Source organism: Halichoeres trimaculatus, unplaced genomic scaffold (assembly GCF_033239565.1).
Source record: "Halichoeres trimaculatus isolate MK-OKI-2021-1 unplaced genomic scaffold, fHalTri1.1 fHalTri1_scaffold_2, whole genome shotgun sequence".
Lineage (NCBI taxonomy): Eukaryota > Metazoa > Chordata > Actinopteri > Labriformes > Labridae > Halichoeres > Halichoeres trimaculatus.
In genome coordinates this window covers 31,919,629-31,939,766 of record NW_027437180.1, presented here as the reverse complement: position 1 = coordinate 31,939,766, position 20,138 = coordinate 31,919,629, and the positions used below count along the sequence as shown (strand labels likewise).

At 40.4% G+C, this 20,138-nt stretch overlaps 1 protein-coding gene across 1 annotated transcript in view; it reads right to left on the bottom strand.

Moving 5' to 3' along the window:
• The window catches only part of zcchc7 (zinc finger, CCHC domain containing 7), a 55,623-nt gene extending 41,865 nt beyond the window's left edge, over positions 1–13,758 (bottom strand). The window contains exons 1-3 of the mRNA XM_074665527.1: positions 13,659–13,758; positions 10,239–10,843; positions 8,875–9,115 (exon numbers count right to left, since the gene is read on the bottom strand). Of these exons, the coding sequence (XP_074521628.1) occupies positions 8,875–9,115; positions 10,239–10,748 (751 nt within the window). The 5' untranslated portion in view covers positions 10,749–10,843; positions 13,659–13,758. The remainder of the gene's footprint in view (positions 1–8,874; positions 9,116–10,238; positions 10,844–13,658) is intronic.
• Positions 13,759–20,138: the final 6,380 nt, after the last annotated feature.

Sequence of the window (20,138 nt, the reverse complement as noted above, 5' to 3'; positions counted from 1 at the left end):
AACAAACTAAAAAAATAATTAAATCTCCTTCAAATAATCAACATTTTTAAACATTACGCTGCCTTTAGAGTGACTCACATTTAATCTGTGGACAGTTTATGCTAACCGTCTTGACGTGAGACTTGCACATCCTTGTGTATTTAAAGGCCGTGCACAGAGACCCCTGATTAGTGCATTATTGAGTGCAGGTGTGATGAAATGGTGATCTAGTTTAGCTCCACAGTGGTGCTTTCAGAGCATCAAGCTAAAGCGATGAAACACATACCTACAAATTAAATGAGAAACAAGAAAATACGCCGAAAGAGAAGAAGATGAAAGAGAAAGAGCGTAGGACGAGGGGAAGGTCTCGATTGACTGAAATATGTTGAGTGCCAGCTCGGCCAGACCAGGCCCAGCTGCTCTCTGTCTGACGAGCGCCTTAATTAAGAGACACGGTGAGAAGACGCCCTGGAATGGCCGCAGACACACTGCCAGGAGCCTCTGGAGGGGAAACTGCTAAACAGGCACACTTGTGTATCTTTTGTGGTACACTGCCAAGAATCTCTCCCTCCCACACATGTACACACACACACACACACACATGCGTGGTCATCCTTTGGGACCTTGTGAAAAACATTGGCCGGCTATTATTAGGCAGCTTTTTGCATACCGGAGCAAGTGTACGAACCTTAAATGTGTGTTTGCTGTGTGTTCTCCTGTTGACTGTTAAACTGAACTTCTGAGTCTTAAACAGCTCTTCTACCTAGGGTGCTGAAAACCAAAGAAGAAGAAGAAGAAGAAGAAGGGGGAGACAGAGGGGTGATTTTGTGGATCCATGACTGCCTTTACGCACCCCCCCTGCCTTCACACACCCTGCTCGTCCTCCTTCCTCCTCTTCCTTATCCCAAAAACGTATTAATATTAATACATATCCCTCCAAACCCTCCCCCTTTCAAAAAATATCACCACCCTAGGCTACCAGTTAATAAAGCCCTCTTGACGACCCCTCCCAGCCCCAAAAACCTCAGCAAAGACAATAAGGGGAAAGTTCTCCGGCCAAATAAAAGAAGAGAAATTAATACAGTCCCACGAGAGCTCCCTCTGTCCCTCTGTCACCCCCCACAATAATTTGATTTCCTATTAAGTGATTGCTTAATTATAAAGATTATTATTGGTAATTGTAATTGACGTTTTTTTTCCTCTGCTACTCCAGTCTTCGTCCCTTCCCGTCTGACTTTTCATCAGGTCTTCTTTGAAGACGAGAGGTGCGGTAAAAAAGGGGTTTGAGAAGGGAAAGACGGAAAAACGTGGTGTAAACAAGGCCGAACTGAAACACACTCGACAATGTGGCATGTAAAAACACACCGCAGGATTAAGGTGTTGAGGCTTGGAAGTTTTATTTAATCATACATGGGTGTGTTTCAGTGTGTGTGTCTTTGTATTTGTCGTGTATTTGTCTTCCCCCTGTAGCTCCAGGGCACAATGTCTGCTGCAGGTCTCCTTAGAAAAGAGATTCAGGCTCTCAGCGGGATATCCTGGTTAAATAAAGGTTAAAGAAGAAGACAGGAATTCCCTCTTCTACGCCCCCCTCTCCACACACACACGCAGCACACACACATATTAAACTACAGTAGGGACCCTCTGGTCTCCCGTTTATTACACCTTCCTCCAGGCTACTCTTACTGAAAACAGGAGATGGTGCGTTAGTTAAAAAAGGACTTACGTTATTCTAAAAATGTCACAAGGGAATTCGACGTTAAAGTTTTAAACAATTCTAACCCTGCAGTTCAGGAGCGACGTAAAGACCATATCCTGTCAAATGATTTTCATTTGAGGTCACATTTTTCTCCAGTTGGAACTAAAGATGGTTGAACTTTGTTTCCGTAGGGTCAGGGCACGCTTATTGGGTTCACCTCAGGCGTGGTGAGGCTGACACTAGCATACACACACACACACACACTCACAGTGCACACACCTTCACACTCCAACACACAAAACCATCAACCTTTCATAACACCTTCACTTTCTACACTGTCCTTCCATTTTAACGTGTTAAATACTTCTGTCTTAACACTGGATGGAAAGAAACATCTTAAACAAGAGTTTAATTTTTAAGAGATGTTAAATTTTAAAATCTGAATCTAATCCATAAAAAGACACTGAGGCTGTAGTACGTTTGTGGGAAAGTCTGAAAGTGAAGCTTCAACTGGATTTTATTTGAATTGAAGAACAAACAGCCGCATTGATACAAATGAGCACCTGCAGCCGCAACCGCAGATGTCTGTGGGTGTTTTTGAGTCAAAGTTTCCACGAAAAAAAAAAGAAGAGAAATTTTCATAGATTATTTTGACAAAGATGACTTTCGGACAGGATGGCTTGTTACTGGCAGATGCAGATAAATGTGGTATAAATAAACTACATAAAAGCCCTGAATCAAGAAAAGCTGCAAGATGTCTGATATATGAAAAAGTCTGTGTTCGCTTAAAGCCAAGTTCATGAAAGGATTCTGCTAGAAAAATACATATATGAGTTGAATTCTGTAACACATCTTTTATTCATCCTTTAAACATCAAAATTTTATTTAAAAATGCAACTTCTGTCGCTGTTATAACCCTTTATTAGCTTAAACTGCTTATATTAGACCCTAAATGAAATATTAGAGTCTTGCGAAACAGCATCAGAACCAGATTCGCCGTTTTCATCCAAAGCCATCTCAAGTCACGTATAATACGGTTTTGACTGTGAGATCTACACGCAGACTGACAGACAAAGCCCGACGTCAGCGTGTGCAGACACAACGCCATCCGTGTTAGACCTACTCTCAGATCTGGAGGCAAACCGGCCCTGACCGACAGAAACACCGTGGCCGATCCTTTTCAAGGCCTGTCTCATCCACTTTGGCTTACACACTATCGTCTCTCTCTGCGTGTCTGAGGCTCAGCCCCGCTGCTGACCACATTTCTTTGGATTAAACTCAAAAGCTGCTTCACATAGCTCCTGATTTCATCAAAATATCCACTGACTCCTTCCCTGCTCCTCCTTCTGCTCATGTGAGAAACTAAAATCTGTCCTTTTTTTTTAGTGTCACAAATATGAACAATCAAAATGAAATGAGCATAAATCAATTCGAATCATCTTTCCAGAATATCTCCTAATTAAAACAACTGCTGATATTCTACACATTAAACTTGTTGCCTTTAAAATACCAGAGCACAGAGAGTAAATATTGGATTTTTTATTTAAGTATTCAAAGTGAGAGCTAGGGGACACCTCAAGAACAAAGCGAAAGACTCAGCTGCTCACGAAAGGGAATTTTCCCATTTTAAATCTAGATTTATGAGTGTACACCCATTCTTACAAATTCAGCAACAACTGTTCAACCCAAAGACTTTTAAGTGAAAACACTCGCCTTTCAGCTGAGTTTCTACCATTTATTTTGCATGCGCTAATATTAGGCCTCCACTGTAGCCTCATCTCATTTGCATATCCTCTGTAAAAACTGGATAATACAAGTCAAACTATGGCACAGTGATTTGATGCTGTGTGTGTGTATTTGTGTGTGTGTAAGTGTGTGCCTGTTCAAACACACTGTGTGGTAGCGTGGGTGTGGCGTTACACCTCGTGTGGCACTGGGCAGCCAAGATAAGAGCTGATCCTATCCATGCCTCCCTTCTGCAGCGCCTGCCCGCCCACCCACACACCCACAACACACAAACACACACATTCATACTCAACACACACTTATGTTGTGTCACCCAATGTGCCATTATAAGCTCATTTTACAATCCTGATGCCCGCAAACACACACAGAAGCTAGCTAAATCCATATTTCCATATTTAAGTACGCAGGTGTGAGTGTTTCGATGACACACACTTTAAACTACACAAAGGCTGACTGAGGTCTCAGAGTGAAAGAGCACACAGGGGTGAAGTGTGAGGCCCTTAGTGGCCTCAATTGTTCACACACACTCACAAGTAGGCAGACTGTTAAAACACAGCTTATAAAACACAAATATCACAAATATCAAACATTCTGATTCGGCGTTCAGGACACTGTTAAGGAGAAATCAGAAAGGACAACATGATGAGGAGAAAAAATAAGATCTTACCTTCCTCATCTGTGAGACAGAAAGGGCTAACCTTGCAGTATAAACACACTAACACACTCCATTCCCACTAACTCATCCAGGCTTTCAGCCAGGCACACACACACATCCACACTCTGACACACTGTGATGTGATCGGCCACCCCGATAGTGAGCCAGAGCTGACTCTCTAAGCCCCAAACAAAGTTTGGTGTGCACTGACCAAGACCAAGGGGACAAAAAAAGCGAAGAAGAGAACTGGGGGGAGCAAAAGAGAAAGAAAAAAAAAGAGTGTGACCACTGAGTGAAGTTTAACCACTTACGATTCAAGTTTAGCTCCAGCACACCCCGCCTACACCCCCTGGATTCATTCACGGGCGTGTACACGCACACCTCTCCGGGTGGGAGAGGCACTGAGCTGGATTTTTTTTTTTTTAGGGAGCCCAGCTTTCTCTCTTCTTGTTCCATGTGGTTGCTGCTGCATAGCTGCCGGACAGGCCCTCACTCATCCCCCTTTTCTCTCCTATCTTTTCTCTTTTCCTTATCCAGTGTCCCTACAGATCCACCCACCAACAGCTGCCTCTGCACGGCCAGGTGTCAAGATAGCTGCTCAGCCTGTGTGAGCATGTGTTTGATAATACAAAAAAACTCTAGGTGAGGAAGTGAGAAAAGATTAGATTGTAAAAGTAGGTGAACAAGTGACACCATGGAGGAGAGGAACAGAACAAGAGAGGGAGAAAGAGGATGAAAGGATTCAATTTCTGTAGGGTGAAAGGAGAAGGCTAAGTGTAGTGAATGTGATTTGATGGGGATGCTGAGATGGGCTTTAGGCGTACAAATACTATTAGTCACTGCTGTGCAAACACACACACACACACACACACACACATACACACACAAATGAAAGAGAAAAGCTCTGCTCCCAGGCTACAGGAGTCAAAACATGACACAAAAACAGAAATCAATCTTTGTTTTTTATCTGATGGCCCTGGGTTATGAGTCTAACTTTGACTGCAGTTATGTGAATTCAACAATCCATACCTCATGAAGCTCAAACTGCTCTAAATCCTCTTTCGTTTTCTGTACAATATGAATAGAATGCGTAATAAAATATTAAGGAATAATTAAATCCCAAAATATCTCGGGTACAAGAATAATACGGCCTAAACCTGTGATGGACAGAGGAGAAATACTGCCCCTGGTACAAACCACAAATCTATTTTCAGTTTGAATGCACAAAAACGGATATAACATTGTGTTCTTTACAGATCAATGATTTGTTACAAAAAAAGGGGGAAAAATTTCTGTCAAAAGTGTCTCGAAGCTTCAGCAGCACGCACGAGTGAAAATTTGCCACTGGTCTGCTCATCAGTTATTTGTTGTTAAAGTTAATGAGCAAACTATTTTTGCACTTAATGACTCAGACAAAACAGGAAGCAAAAATGTACGCCTGGTTGATGGTACTCATCTCACTTCCTGAGCGCCTCACCACCTTTTTTTTTTAGGTTTTTATGGGAACAGCCCGGCCCCTGTTTTTATCAGCCCCTGGTTTTAATGTGATACAATACAAGTTAATTTTATTTTCTATAAAGCCCCAGATCACAGCAAAAATAATTTGAGGTTAACTCTCTTCTCGATCAGGTCTATACCTTTTTCTTCTATTTAACAGACTTCAAAGCCTCATGCAATTTATCTTATTTACACGACGAGATGTCATTTCTGTTTATACAGGGTTGCAAGTTCTCAATTCTCCTCTGCTCTCTGCATTGCGCACAGTTAAGTTCCACCCTGATCCTTTTACACTCACAGATGGGCACAGTCTGTATAGTGAGCAGAGTCAGGAAAAATAATGTCAAAACCACCACACGAAAACGCAGAGAAAAAACTTTTACAGCACTCCCAGCCTCTTCCTTCCTTTTTTTTTCTTTCTCATCATGTTATAGATTTCCTTCAATCTTTATTTAACCAGTAAAAGGCTTTTTTCAGATAAAAAAATATATTTTCCAAGAGTGTCCTGGCCAAGACAGGCAGCACAGGTGTACAGCTTAAGTATAGTAACAGACAAAATACTAGAAAAGCACACAACACTTTAGTCCTACTTTAATGTTATGCTCTCTTTCAGCAGACTGGCTGCTACAATTTGGTGTTAGCTGTAGGTTTGTACGATAATTTGTTACCTGACAGTGTTGAAAATCATGGTGACCCAGTACATATTTTATATTCTGGATCTTAGTATCCAGAATATTGGCAGGATCTGGATCATACTTTTACATCTGTCAGAAATTATTGTGACCTTGTCTTGTATTGTTTTGCAAAGCAATCCGACCATTTATGGTGGAGTTATAAACACATATGGTGAAAACAGCCCTATCTCACATTGATAAAGAATCCTTTAAAAAAATCCTGGATCGAGACAGTGATTCGGATCACCTCAAAAGTTGAATCACTTCTTTCTTATCCCATTTTGAACATTTCCTGAAAATTTCATCAAGATCTGTTTGTTTCTTTTTGATTTATGTTGGTCACAGACAAACTCTCCCCAAAACATAACCTCCTTGGGGGAGGTAACAAGTATCACACTCAAAACAAAAAGTACATAACAACTACCTCCAGGATTCAAAAAATCACTGGATACATCAGACAAAACATGTGCAGACAGGTTTATTCACCTCCAAAGTACTCAAGGTCCACTTAAAAACCATGCACTGAACCAAGTTTCAAGTCTTTTTTGTGGGTCGTCCCGACTCACAGATGCAGCAAACTTGAAAGCTTTTTCCCAAAGTTCAGTCCTAACTCTGGGATCACATCTAACCAGCTTACATTAACTTTTTGAAATCATTGAACAAGTCTCCATCACCTCATATCTACATGGAGGGTGGGAAATATTTGGAGAACCAGGGAGCAGTTAGCAGGAACTATCTAGGAGTCTTCTTAAATGCTGATCCCTAAATCTCATTATGAGTTCAGTCAGCAAATGAAGACTTACAATGACACACTTTTTGCACCATCCTGATGGCTGTTAAACAATTATCAGATCCCTAGCACCAAAAATCAGTATATTTGATTAAAAAAAAAATAAGATGGTGTTACAATCTGGCTCACTGTGTCACTAGTTTGGTTCTCCTTTAGGAAGTGTTACAAACATTAGTCATGACTTCCGCTTTTTAGGGACATTCAGGGACATCCACCAGGTGATGTCCAACAATTTATACAATTCCTTAAGAATCACTGTATTGTGATGTTACCTTTATCACAGTAAGTGTATCATTTATTGTATCCGTCATCATATTGTATCTGTTTTTATATCTGATTGGTTGTATTGCATTGCATCATATCATATTGTGTCGCAGTTCGTTGCAATGCAGTGTGATCTCTCTTTACTTCAGATTATTTGATTCATCCACAAGCCTTTGGCCTTAAAAGCATCTCTAATCAAGAATTTTACTTTGAAAGAAACATGATCTACTTCATATTTCCTGTTTGAGCAGTGAAATACTGTTCAGGGTATTAAGGTTGGTTAGTGTTGCAGCATGACTGACAACCTGCGATGTGAGAATGAGCACAGACTGGTGCGTTAAAGTGATTTTAGCTGTGGGACGGACAGGGGAGCCATATTGAGCTTTGTAGTCACAGACACTACTTTGGTTTGGGGTTGATGACAAAGAGACAAATAGCAGTTTTCGCAAACAGAAACACCACAAACATATAAACCCAGCAAGGAATCGCAGTTTAGTCTCACTCCAAGCTCAAAAGTGGTGCCTTAAATTCCCCTCGCCTTCATTTCCTCTTCTGACTAAACCCTCCCCCATTCTTCCCATTTTAAAACCCCTTCCACGCCACACCCATGACCCCCCATGTGCAGACATGAGGTCAAGCTCCAAAGATCACAGAGAGAAGCCAGACGAGAGATAGAGAGGAAGAAAGAAATGAAGAGAGACAGAGACCTAAAATCCTCCTTTCCTCCCAAAACCAGGCCAAAACCTTGAGCCTTCCCACCAGCTCCAGTCAGACCCCCTCCTTCAGCCCAGTTGTGTGTAGGGGAGGCAGTGAGCACTCTTGCAGAAACATCAGCCCAGGGAAATTCAAATGAGGAAGAAACAGTGAGAGAGACGGAGGGAGAGGGAGAGCACAATAGTGAGAAAATAGGATAAAAGAATAAGATGGGAGAGCGTTAGGTAGACGGGAGGAGCAGGAGGAGGAGGAGGAGGGGGCAGCAGGAGAGGAGCTGGAGAGGTTGCTGAGGCTGCAGGTTAAGATAATGTGTAGATCTGAAGAGATTTGCAGGAAACATTTTTATTCATTTTTTGATTACTCTCATCTCTCCCGACCTCCCCCTCTCCTCTCCTCCTCTCCTCCTGCGCTGCTGCCTCTCCGTTTGTTTGTTTTTGGCATTAGTGTTATGACTGTTGGTTTGGCGTGTATGTACACATGCATGCTGATTAGAAACTGGAATATTTTATAAACACAAATATTCACACTCTCACAAGCCCTTCACATATCAATACATGATGCACACAAACACACTTAAAGATGCATCAGAGGAGAGCGCGGCCGGGCAGACAGTGCCAGGAATGCTAAGAGCTTACAAATTCATAAACATGTAGGCACAGATGCTGCGTGCGTACATACAAACATGCACACAGTGTAGCCCCTTGTGGTGCCCCCGTCTTATCAATGAGCTGCAGGTAGGGTAAGTATTCTGAATGAGCTGGACCATACGGAAATGACCCACTCCAGGTCACACACACACAAATATCACAAAGGTCTAAACAATACACAACAGGAATAGAGGGGCACATTAAAAACACACCTGCATTGCTGTCAGACCCTCCTTCCAGGTTGAGTGAGATGGAGTAGTCTCCATCCTGCTTCCCTCGACCCAGGATCATCCAGTTCTCCAGCCCATCCGAATCAGAGGAATCAGAGGAATCCGAAGAGTCAGACGACTCAGACGACTCAGGCTTTGATTTTGACTCCTCTGAATCTGAATCGGAGCTGCTGGAGTCCAAAGTCACAGGCCCATGAAGACTCTTCTTCTTCTTTTGAGTACCCTGGAAAACCAAAGTAAGAATAATCTTCATGGAGATGCCAATATAGAGACATAGGTTTAACTAAAAAAGACCCCAGTCACGCAACACTTTAGTCCTGCTTTCAGCAGACTGTCTGCTACAATTTGGTGTTAGTTGCAGGTTTGTACGATAATTTGTGACCTGATAGTGTTAAAAATTATGATGACCCAGTACATATTTCAAATTCAGGATATTAGTATCCAGAATATTGCCAGGATCTGGATCATACTTCCAATCTGTCAGAAATTATGGTGACCTTGTCTTGTATTGTTTTGCAAAGCAATCCAACCATTTATCGTGGAGTTATATACACATATAGTGAAACGTCCCTACCTCACAATGATAAAGAATCCTTTAAAAAATTAAATCACTTCTTCCTCATCCCATTATGAACATTTGCTGGAAATTTTACCAAGACCTGTTTCAGTACTTTTTGATTGAGTTATGTTGTTCAGATAACTATTGTTTTTGTTAGATCTATAACAAATAAAAGTTAGAAAAAAAGGTTAAAAAAGTTAACAGGGAAAGAAGAAATAGTTTCAAACTGACACAACAAACGTATTAGCTAGGTTATTGCATAGAAAACAAAGGCATTACAAGTCAGTTCCTGCTCATGCCTCTTGGTTCTTAGAAGAAGTCTTACAGCTCTGTTTGATCTGAAGTTTTCGGACGATGTGTAAGACGAGACAAAAGACCATTACAATCGTGCATCCAACTGGAAATGAAGGCATGAAGGAGTTTCTCTGGAGTCTTGTCTGGACAGGAGACCACTGATCACTGCTATCAGTACAGCATGATTATAACATTGACTTAATGTGGCTGCTGAAGCCCAGGCCTGAGTCTCTTCAAACTTGGGTTTTTGTCAGTCTTTTGGCTCCAAATCCAAAGAAGCAGAAACTTTTATCCTTCCTTCCTCAGCACTAAGAAATAAGTATTTTCTATAGCTAACAGATAGGAATTTAATTTTATCCAGGTGTTTACTTGCTCTAAGAGCTGACAGAGTCAGAAAAACTCAGCAACCTGTTCACAAAGCCAAGTAAATCTGAGTGTCACTTGAGTGTCATGCAAACAAGTAATTGTACACTGTTCAGCATATTGCTCTTACCTGTCCAGCAGGGGTAGAACTCAGTGCACTTTGACCCTTTGAGGCACAAACCCCCTCATTGTCGTCTGCAGTGTCACCCTCAGAGATGGAGATGATTTCAGGGCCGGAGTCAATCACAATCACCTCTTCAAAAAGCAACGATGATCCCGTACTCTTAGGTATGCTTTTTCTTTTCTTCTGTTCGTCTTGTTTCTTCCTCTTCTTCTTCATCTTTTTCAGGTGTCGCTCTAAATCATTCGCATCAGGTGACTGAGGCCTACTTTCTGTTGTGTGCTCCTGCTCCCCATCACTTGTCTTCTCCGCCAGATCAAGCGGCAGGTTTTCCTGTCTCTCCGCTTTCTCTCCTTCATTCTCTTGCTGCTCTATGTTCCCAGTATTGGAGGAGTAGTGGAGCTGGCTGTAGAGGTGGAACTCCAGCTCACTGTTGACCTCTGACCCATCAGAGTTTGCCTCTTCCTCTTGATAAAGATCATCCTCCAACTCCTCCCGGTCCTGGTTCATGCTGCTCATTTCCCCAACACACACTCAGCAGAAACACACATATGCACACACTTTCAGGGCACTTACACTTGAGGAAACAGAGGCAGCCCGATGGCAGAGGGCAACTGTGGGAAAAAAGAGAAATTAGTGAGTTGTGGACATCTTCAAATGACCAAAATATTTATATACTTTTTCTTCCTCTTCTCTATAAATCTCAGACCATTCTACCAATCCAGCATTGCCAATTAGTAATGTTCATCTGGAACATATGATCCAAACTGTTTATCCATCATTTTCAGTGTTAATAGTATACTTTTATGCCTGCTCCCACCAACACTGGTGAACAATGGTGGTACCAATGACAGAAAGTGTTCAAACTTTGCTTTTGTTAAATCCACAAGGGCTTGTTAACAGAGCTGAGAGGGAGTGCGGATCATCTGCACTCGCATCTTTAAAGGTTATTCTGCTTCGTCAAAGCCTTCAGAGTGGATTCAGTTTATGTTCTGCTAAAGAAATGTCAACAAACGTTAACTGGACAAAATGAGGGGTCCTCTGTGAGAGCTACAAACTAAAAACTCTCCAATAACTAAGACTCTTTAAAAACACACTTCATCACAAATTTTCCAAATCTGTCTTTCTGACTCACTCTCTCTTCCCCTCTCTCTCACACACACACATACACACACACACACACTGGACAGAGAAGGGGCACTGGCCCATTGCTCTGTCCAGTCCTGCGTGTCTGTGCCATGATGGCTGGAGATGATTGGCTCCCAGACCGCACACACCGCAGAAACGCCACGCTACACGGTCACAAGCCGGCCGCCAGGGATTAAAGGGACAGAAAGGAGAGTCTTGCCGGCTGGTGGGGGAGAGCGACAGTTCTGAAGTTTAGCCGTGCACAGAGACCTGGAGCTGACAAATGACTGGCTGTGTTTTACACTGGTGGATGTAGGAGTACTTAAAGCCCCAGCACAGACATGGTCCAGCAGCACAGGTGTGTTCGCTTAATCCGCCCAATCAAAGCTCTGCTCAGGACTTATATGGAGGGTTTATATGGACTGGATTTGATTGGCATCTGCCTGACTCTCCTATTAGCCTCGTTTCGTTTGTTGAAGTGGGAGAAAACTCACAGCTTAACAACTCTGAGAGGCTTTTCTTACAGGAAACACCTTAATCTGATAAAACAGAAGTAGTACACATGTAAATCTATCAATCTATCCAGCTTCATCATTTAGCCTTCATCCAGAGCATGTTGGCCACCGCTCAGCTTGTGGATTTTAAAGATACTGTTAATGTATCCCAGTGATGTGCATACTTTGAAATGCATGTATCTTTGTTTCTAGGCTGTAGTTGCAGCACAGTTGTGAATCTTTTTATCACTCACACACTGAATCAATGTTGCTGAGCTACATGCTAGTTTAACCTTGATTTCTAGTCTTCACCTTTGCTTGAATAGCAGCTGATGATATAGTGCAAGGAAATCGGTTTTGCATTATGAGCTTAGACTTTAAGTTGTACTGATTAGGTATCATGATAGAAAAAAGGGCAGAGATAAAACAAAGCGCCTTACACATCTTTGTATAAAGTTACTGATAGCAGAGCCCTCTGAGCTCTTAAACTCAACTTCTTCTCGTTATTATGGCACAAACTGAGCAAATGATTTCAGCAACTCACTTTACATATTGTCAAGAGTGATTGGTCAAAATAAAGGCAATAATTTACAGTAACGATATAGTCTGCAGTTTTCCAATAGAGAAAAAGTACAGTAACATAAGTCTTCCCATTGAAAAAAAAAACACTGTAGACCTCTGAAAGAGTATGATACTGCATAATCTTGAAGTATATAATCCACATTAACTCTTTAAACAGGCTCTAATTGCATGATACAATAATGCTTTCTTAATTTCCAAAACCCACTTTCAATCCAAAATCACCAGAATGTATTCAACGAGTCCCAACTGGACAGAAGGGATCACAAATGCTTGAATTTGTCTGTCATTCAAACCCAAATAAATGTAAATGAATGTGAGAGTAGTGGATAAGTGTGAGAATAAGATTTAGGATGATTTACAGCATGTGGAGAGGGAAAAAGTGAAATTATGTGTCAAATATTTAATAACAGCATTACTTCTGAGGTACTGTTACTAAATATTTTAGCATATTTTTGTGAAGTTATTGTAGTTATTGTTATTGTATTGTATAACATTTGCTGAATAATCACACAAGTGTAGTTACAAGCTGCCTATTATGATTTTTACAAGGGAATTATACCATCACTTCATGAAATGAAGTAGATCATCAGACTAAGCACGAGTTAAAATGGCAGATCAAATTATTGCATCCTGCACCCAATAATACTGGAAGAAACATACTGTTTTGGTGTTTCAACAACTTCTGTTGCTACTTTAATTTATGAAATCACTTTGAGTGGATGATTCAGTCTTTGTGATATCGGGTACATCTATTTTCAACTGATTTTTGATGGTGTCTGTTGAATTCGTGCGAGCGATTAGCAGAAATCTGAGAGTACAAAGTATAAAAAGACTATACAAGCAGTGAGCCTGGTCAAAACAATCATGGGTAGCTTAATGCTAACGAGCTAGCAGGGGAGCTAAAGCACACTTAGCTGTTACAAGACGCTACCAGTAAAATATGCAGCTATTATATAGCTTCTTATTGAAACAAATAAGCATAAAATTTGTCACATAGTAGAGATTATTTCTCGCTATCTCCACATGTCGACAGACCCTGGTTAGCATGTGTCTCTCCCCTGTCAGTCCACGTGCTTGCGAGCAGCAGAGCAGCCGGTCACATGTAAACACTGAATCATTTCAGCCTCAAACTGGCACGAAACAACATAAAAACGTGGGATTAACGGCACCCCACTCAAAGCCAACATCCAATGCGTCTATTATTTGAATAAAATAGATATCTTACCTTTCAGAAACTATCAGGAGATGTTTGAAGAGATAGGACTCATCTACTGCTTCCAGTCTGAGGGAGCCAGACAAATCACTTCCGGGTTCGTCAGAGGAAAACAGAGGATGGCTGCCCTGCAAGGGAAAGGGAAATGTAGTCTTTTGGATACTTTTTTTTGATGGATTAGAAATGTATTTGAGAAATAAAAATTTGAGATAAATAAAATAAATTTGAGTATGTATTAAGCAATAAATATATAGAGAAAATAATCATAATTGCCGTGAAGGAGTGATGTCATAAGTTGTATGCACTACATTGATGTAGCAACTACTCTTTTAAGACTAGGACAAAAGTTTAAGGGCTCATTTAATCTTTTTATCCATTATATTTTTTTCAAGTTTTAGTTATTTGCATTTCTTATCCATCAAATAGTTCAGCTGATCTTTCCTTTTGCATTTCTTTAGATATATTTTCATAGTTGTATTTTTTCAGATTCTCTAGTCCCTCATTGAAGGATTGGATTAAAAAAAAGACTTGACTCTACACTGGGTGGATTATGGGCTAAAAATGACTTCTGATATCTACTGCTTATTGGAATCAGTCTATTGCTGTATCCATCAATTGTGTTGTAATGTGTGCACAAAAAAGCATAGTCTGGCAGCATATGATCTAAAACATGTATCATTCAGCACCTCAAGTGCCTTTCGGTCTTTTAAACTAGGCTTGGGCACCGATACTTACCCATACTATCAAGGATGCCTGCTTTTTTTTACTGTGTTCTGACATCCAGCTGAGTGGTCCTTCCCCTTTTTGGAGTTTTCTACTTCACCACAGGCCATCTTAATTGGGCTTGGGCCCAAGGAAGTTGCAGGCATTTATGAATCGTGGTTATATTCCATATTGCATGATGCAGTTGCAAGCGCCATAGTAGATAGTCTGTGTGCTTATAGTGTCACTTATCAAGCCAATATGATGTGCATCATGACACAAAAAACAACATCCCTCTTATGGAACTGGGGTTGTATCCTAAAATAAAGTATATTATTTTTAACAGCCTGATTTTTGCTGCCTATAAGTGACCACATAAGCTACCTACAAATATTTGAGCGTAAAACCCTTCATCTGCTCAAATGCTTTTTTAAAAAATTTATTTATTCATTTATTCATTTTTGTGTGTAACCTACGTAATATGTTTAGATTGTTTTGAAATAACATACTGAATGTTATTTCATTTGGCAATCAAATCATTGAACAACTGTTATAAGAAATGACAACTGGCTGACCTGTCTCTTTAAGAAGCGGCCCCGCCCTCCCGAGACGCCCCCTAATCGCTCTATAAAAGCTTGTAGGTGACAGAAATCGTCAGTGTTTTAACGCAGAAAACGTTGAGACGTGAGAGTGGAGAAATGTAAATGCGAAAAGACAAAAGAGTTCAGACACTTAATGTATTTGCGGTTATTGCAACATAGACTATGTGCAGCAACCGAACACAGCAGCACATCATTCAGCTACAGGTGGAGGAAGGTGTGTAGTGAGGGACGGGGAACGCTAGAAGGGCGAAGCTAAACTGTACCGATTGCTAGCGTGCTAATGTGAGCGTGGCTAAAGTGTCCCCAGGTAATATAGAATCATAATTTAAGTAACAAGGGCTAAAGATGATAAAAATATGAAAAAAGCTTTCTTAAGAAGTAAAGTTTGTAGCCCATCTGTGCGTAAAATGTCTGTTATTTAGCAGGCCTTCTCCCATCAGAGAGGCCTTCTGAATGTCCTGATAAAACAGGGCACGTGGGCACATAAACTACAACAATTTATATTACCTCATAAGATTGCCATGCTTTCTGCAGTATCTCACAACTCTCTAAACAGTTTAAACATTTAGCAATACTAAAAAGTTGAAAACCTACTTTTGAGTTTTAGCAAGTAGAAGTAAAGGAAATTAATTAAATAATGTACATTGCCTTAAATGTATGTTTTATGGTTTTTTTTATACTTCCTGGGTATAGAAAAGTCAATATACCTTTAAGCCTTTTGAGAAAGGTGTACTAGGATGTCTTAATTTACCAGTTAAGGGCCATTTTGTGACAGAGAGAGAATTTCTTTTCCAGTTTTACCTGCCTGTGTTATTGTCATTTTGATAACAAACAAGGAACTATAGATGACTCCATAAAAGCCACTATATCTGGCATTAACAGTAATATTGTAAGTACATTGTGTTGCTACAGATTTGGGACTACGTGGACAATGAAGAGGATGACAATGAAGAGGACTGTTTGAACTAGCTGCATACTGTAAGTAAGCATCTTGAGCTGAATGTAATCTTCTATCTTGCTGCTGTGTTGCTGTGGTTTACAGTTTATAGCTGGCTGGCAGCTGCTTACTAGTAGCTGTTGTATTGTTCAAAGGTGCTGTCTCACAATTCAACTTGACTATATCATCACTAAAGTAAAGGTGTGTTCCATTGTCATTTTTTGTATATACAGCTGAATTTTTTGTGAACTTACAGAAGCTAATTCTGTGACTATGATTGGCAACTTTGTGGTTATGTTTGTGTTGTACTTTGAGTACTGTTCATTTTTCAGTTATGCAAACATTTGATGATTTAATATCCCACTCCTTCATTTGTAAACATGTAGTTTTATCTTTATCCCACAATGAAGTGGTACAGTGATCCTTATAACCACAGAAAATGCATTTATTCACCTACACTTTCTCTTGTGAGTGTTTACCCCACCACAGAATAACCATAACTTAAACAAAATATGCGCTAGTTTTGGATACGGTTGGAAAAGAAAATTCAGTTTGTTAGTCAATACCTTTTTCTTCTTGAATTATTTTTCTGTTATTTGTCTTTTTATGTCTTGCTTTTGGATAGGGATGGGTACCTTTCACATTTGAAACGATACGGTACCAATACCCGGTACCTGTCAATCGATGCCGTTACTTAACGGTACCAATTTTCGGTACTTTCTGTGTTATTTTGGTAAAAAAATATCAATTTATATAAGAATAAAATATCTTTTTTTTCAATTTATCATATTCATTCTTCAGTTTGTATCCTCGAAATGCTGTGTTCATGTCCAGCATGCTTCAAAGAAAACACTCGCACACCGTCCGACTTGCATAAAATAGATATTGTTTAATTCTGCAACGTTTCGGTCCTAGACCTTCATCAGGCAAACAATTAGATTTTTAGATGGAGTGTGTTAAATAGGAGATGGTGCCTCACACCTGCAGACACTTTCTTATCATGACGTCATTAAGTGATCACAACAGGTAATGAGGATTAAATTACCTGGCTGAAAGAGCAGAGTTACAATAATAGAAACAGACCCAAAGTTCACATTCACAAGAACAATATAAGGGAATAAAAATTCTATAAAGTAACTCAGAACAACTAAAAAAAATGTCTGAGTTGTTGCAATAAGTTCTCCATTCCAGTTTTCATCCTGATCGTGAAATCATCTCCTCAAACAGACTTGTTGTAAGATGTCCAGCATGGAAAATTACCTACTCTTCCACTCCCTCACAGTCACAAGGATGCTTTAGGTACCTAAATATGGTACCTTTTGATTTTATGTGAATCGGTACCCGGTACTTTTGACAGAATTCGGCCGGTGCCTAAAAAAGTACCTAACTCTGTACCCATCCCTACTTGTGGACAGGCTTTAGTATTTCATTTTTCTGTCTCCAGGCTAATATCACAATAGTAGTGTTTATGATATGATAAATACACTGACTGAGCTCTGATTGGAGAAGAAAACTCTCACTTAAGACCTCACCATATAATAGGGGCTGTCGTGTGTCCTGCTGGGGACTGGGCCCTGGGCACAAGGTCATGGCATTACTGGTTTCATGTCTGTTTTGTATCATTTGTTTTGTCACTTTCCTAAAATATATCTTCAAACACTTGGGAAAAGTTGGGGCTTTAAATAATATCACTTCAGATCTATAATTCAAAATGTTAGCAGGTTATTGTAGCATAAATCTCATGTGTTCAGAGAATACATGTTTTGAAACACGTACTGTGATTGTAAAATGTCACTGTCAAAGCTGAATTGTGTACCGGGCTTCTTTGCGTCTAAGGCATGGTATCTCTCTGTGCAGACAAAAGATTCGTCCTGGCCCTTCAATGGTTTTCCCACATCGACTATTGTGAGTCTGATGGGAGCTTGTGTGTTCACTTTTGCCAATAAGACTCAAATATTAACTATGAAATGCCAGAATATGTGCTGGTGGTATGTATGCATGGACCTTCAGGCCTGCACTATTATTACATGTTGATGGGAATGTAAATCTATATGTAAATGTAATTCAACAGACTGACTATCGCCATCAGTCATATTTATAACATGCAGAATATACAGCAAAATTATATCATCCTGGCTCTTGTGCAGACCGAGTTACATTAACATCCAAAGCACCCACCCCCACCACCTCTTCCATATCATGAGAGAAATTGTGAACTCTGTGTATCTAACTATAGGCGTCTGCAGCACAATAAAAGTGAGTGAATGACATCCTGATGGGAATCAGAGGGTGAATGCCATCTGATTCCAGAGGTTTCTCCATGCGTGTCAACATAGGCAAAGGCCATCACTGAGTTGGATTGTTCCTTTTCTAAAAGGTTATGGGCTGCACCTCATGTCTCAACACCATCGCCTCGTATAGCCCATGTATACATCTAACACACACACACACACACACTTACACACACTTCATATCTGCATCTGTTTTGTTTTTGGGGAAGGGCTCTCTGCCTCCTCTGCTCCCCATATCTCTCCCTAAATTGGATGCAGGTTCGGGATGCCTCAGTGCCTCGCTGAAATTGTGATGTGGCTGCCTGATTTTGGGTTCCATGCATTCTGCAGTATTTATTATTATTATTTTTAAAAACATTGAAGAGGCCAGCTGAAAGGAGGCATCTGGTTCAGTGGTTCATCTCTGAGCGTCCAGACCAGTGGTGTGTTGAAGATGGATGGAGAGTCCCGGACAGGGATTTAAAGTCTCCCCATTTCCAATCACACATTCCAGAGGGAAGGTTCTGCCTGATGAATGATCTTTATTGAGGAGAAGGAGTTAAAAGAAGCATGTCATTGCTCTCATTTGATGCCGTTTGTTGGTGCTATAGAGGCTCCCACCTTTGTTTTGTGCCAGGTGTTGCAGACGACTTTTTCGATGGGATGGTTGATCGAAACAGGATTCTCTACAGTTACTGTGGTATATTGGCAATATTCTGCAAGTGATGGTTATTTATGAACAAAATAAGTTGTTTTAAAGGGTAACTGTGTCCTTAACACTGGGTTTTGTTCAGTTTATTACTGCAGTGTTTGAGGGGCTTTGCCAGACACTGCTTTATCTGTAAAAAAAAATTAAGTTTTGACTTGAGTTGTATACAGAATTGGCTGAACATATGGGGGAAAAAAAGCAAAAAAATTGCAAAGCTTTTTTTTTTTTTTTTTTTTTTTGTTTTTTTTACAAGGGTGCCTATATCCCAAATATTTTTTGTTCATTTTGATTTTTTTAGGTTTTTAGGCCGTGAAGGGCATTCCAGTTGAACACGAAAGTCATTTATTAAGGAAACAGTCAGCAGGAAACAGTCACATCGAGACTAAAAATAAAAGTCAGTGGACGCCTCCCGAATGGTTTATTATGTGTGTGAGAACATGTCTGGGAACACACAGATGCAGTCTTGAGCGGTAACTGGTTGCATCAGCTTGTTTCAGTTCTGTGAGCTCTGCTGAAAACAAATCTGCTTCCTTTTCTGCTGCTGGTGCAGGCTTCCTTGTTACTGTATGTATGTAAATACAACCAGTCAGCCTGCATCAAAGCAGCCAGGCAAGAGGAATTCCATCTTCAAAAAAAAAAAAGCGACTCGCCCTGGATCAGCGCTTCTGAACAAAAATGGCTCCCATGCATCACCCATATGGGGCCCTCTGTGCTGGAGTCCCTTACAAACACTGCAAAGTACAGCAGCCTCCAGTCCCATCAGCAGTTTGTGTATCACTGCAGCACACACTTTGTTGTATCACTTTTCAATCATATTAACAAACTGTAGGTGTTGTATTTTTATTCATTTAGATAGATATCGCAGCATCAAATAGCTTAGCCGGATAAGAAACTGATGGTGTATTAGAGGGATTCAGTGGATTCTGGAGTTAATATGCCAAGTAGAGCATGTAGTAATCAGGAGCACAGCTCACATGCAGGAAGAAAGAAATGATCAGACTCAGCCAGGGGGGATGAGGAGCTGTCACAGGAGCAAGACCCAAAATTCTGAGCTTGGTTATAAAATATTTTTGGCTTTCTCTGCCATACTGGTATGCCACGTGATATATTTCTTTGTTCTTAGAAATTAACACCAACTTCTCCACCTCTAGCTTTGTCAGTGACTCCTCGTATATATCTGGAAAAGAAGACTTAAAAGAAGCTATCTTTTTTTTTTTTTAAATGGTCCTTCAAGTACCAACTGAGGGATATCTATGTTTAAATCTTTTGTGT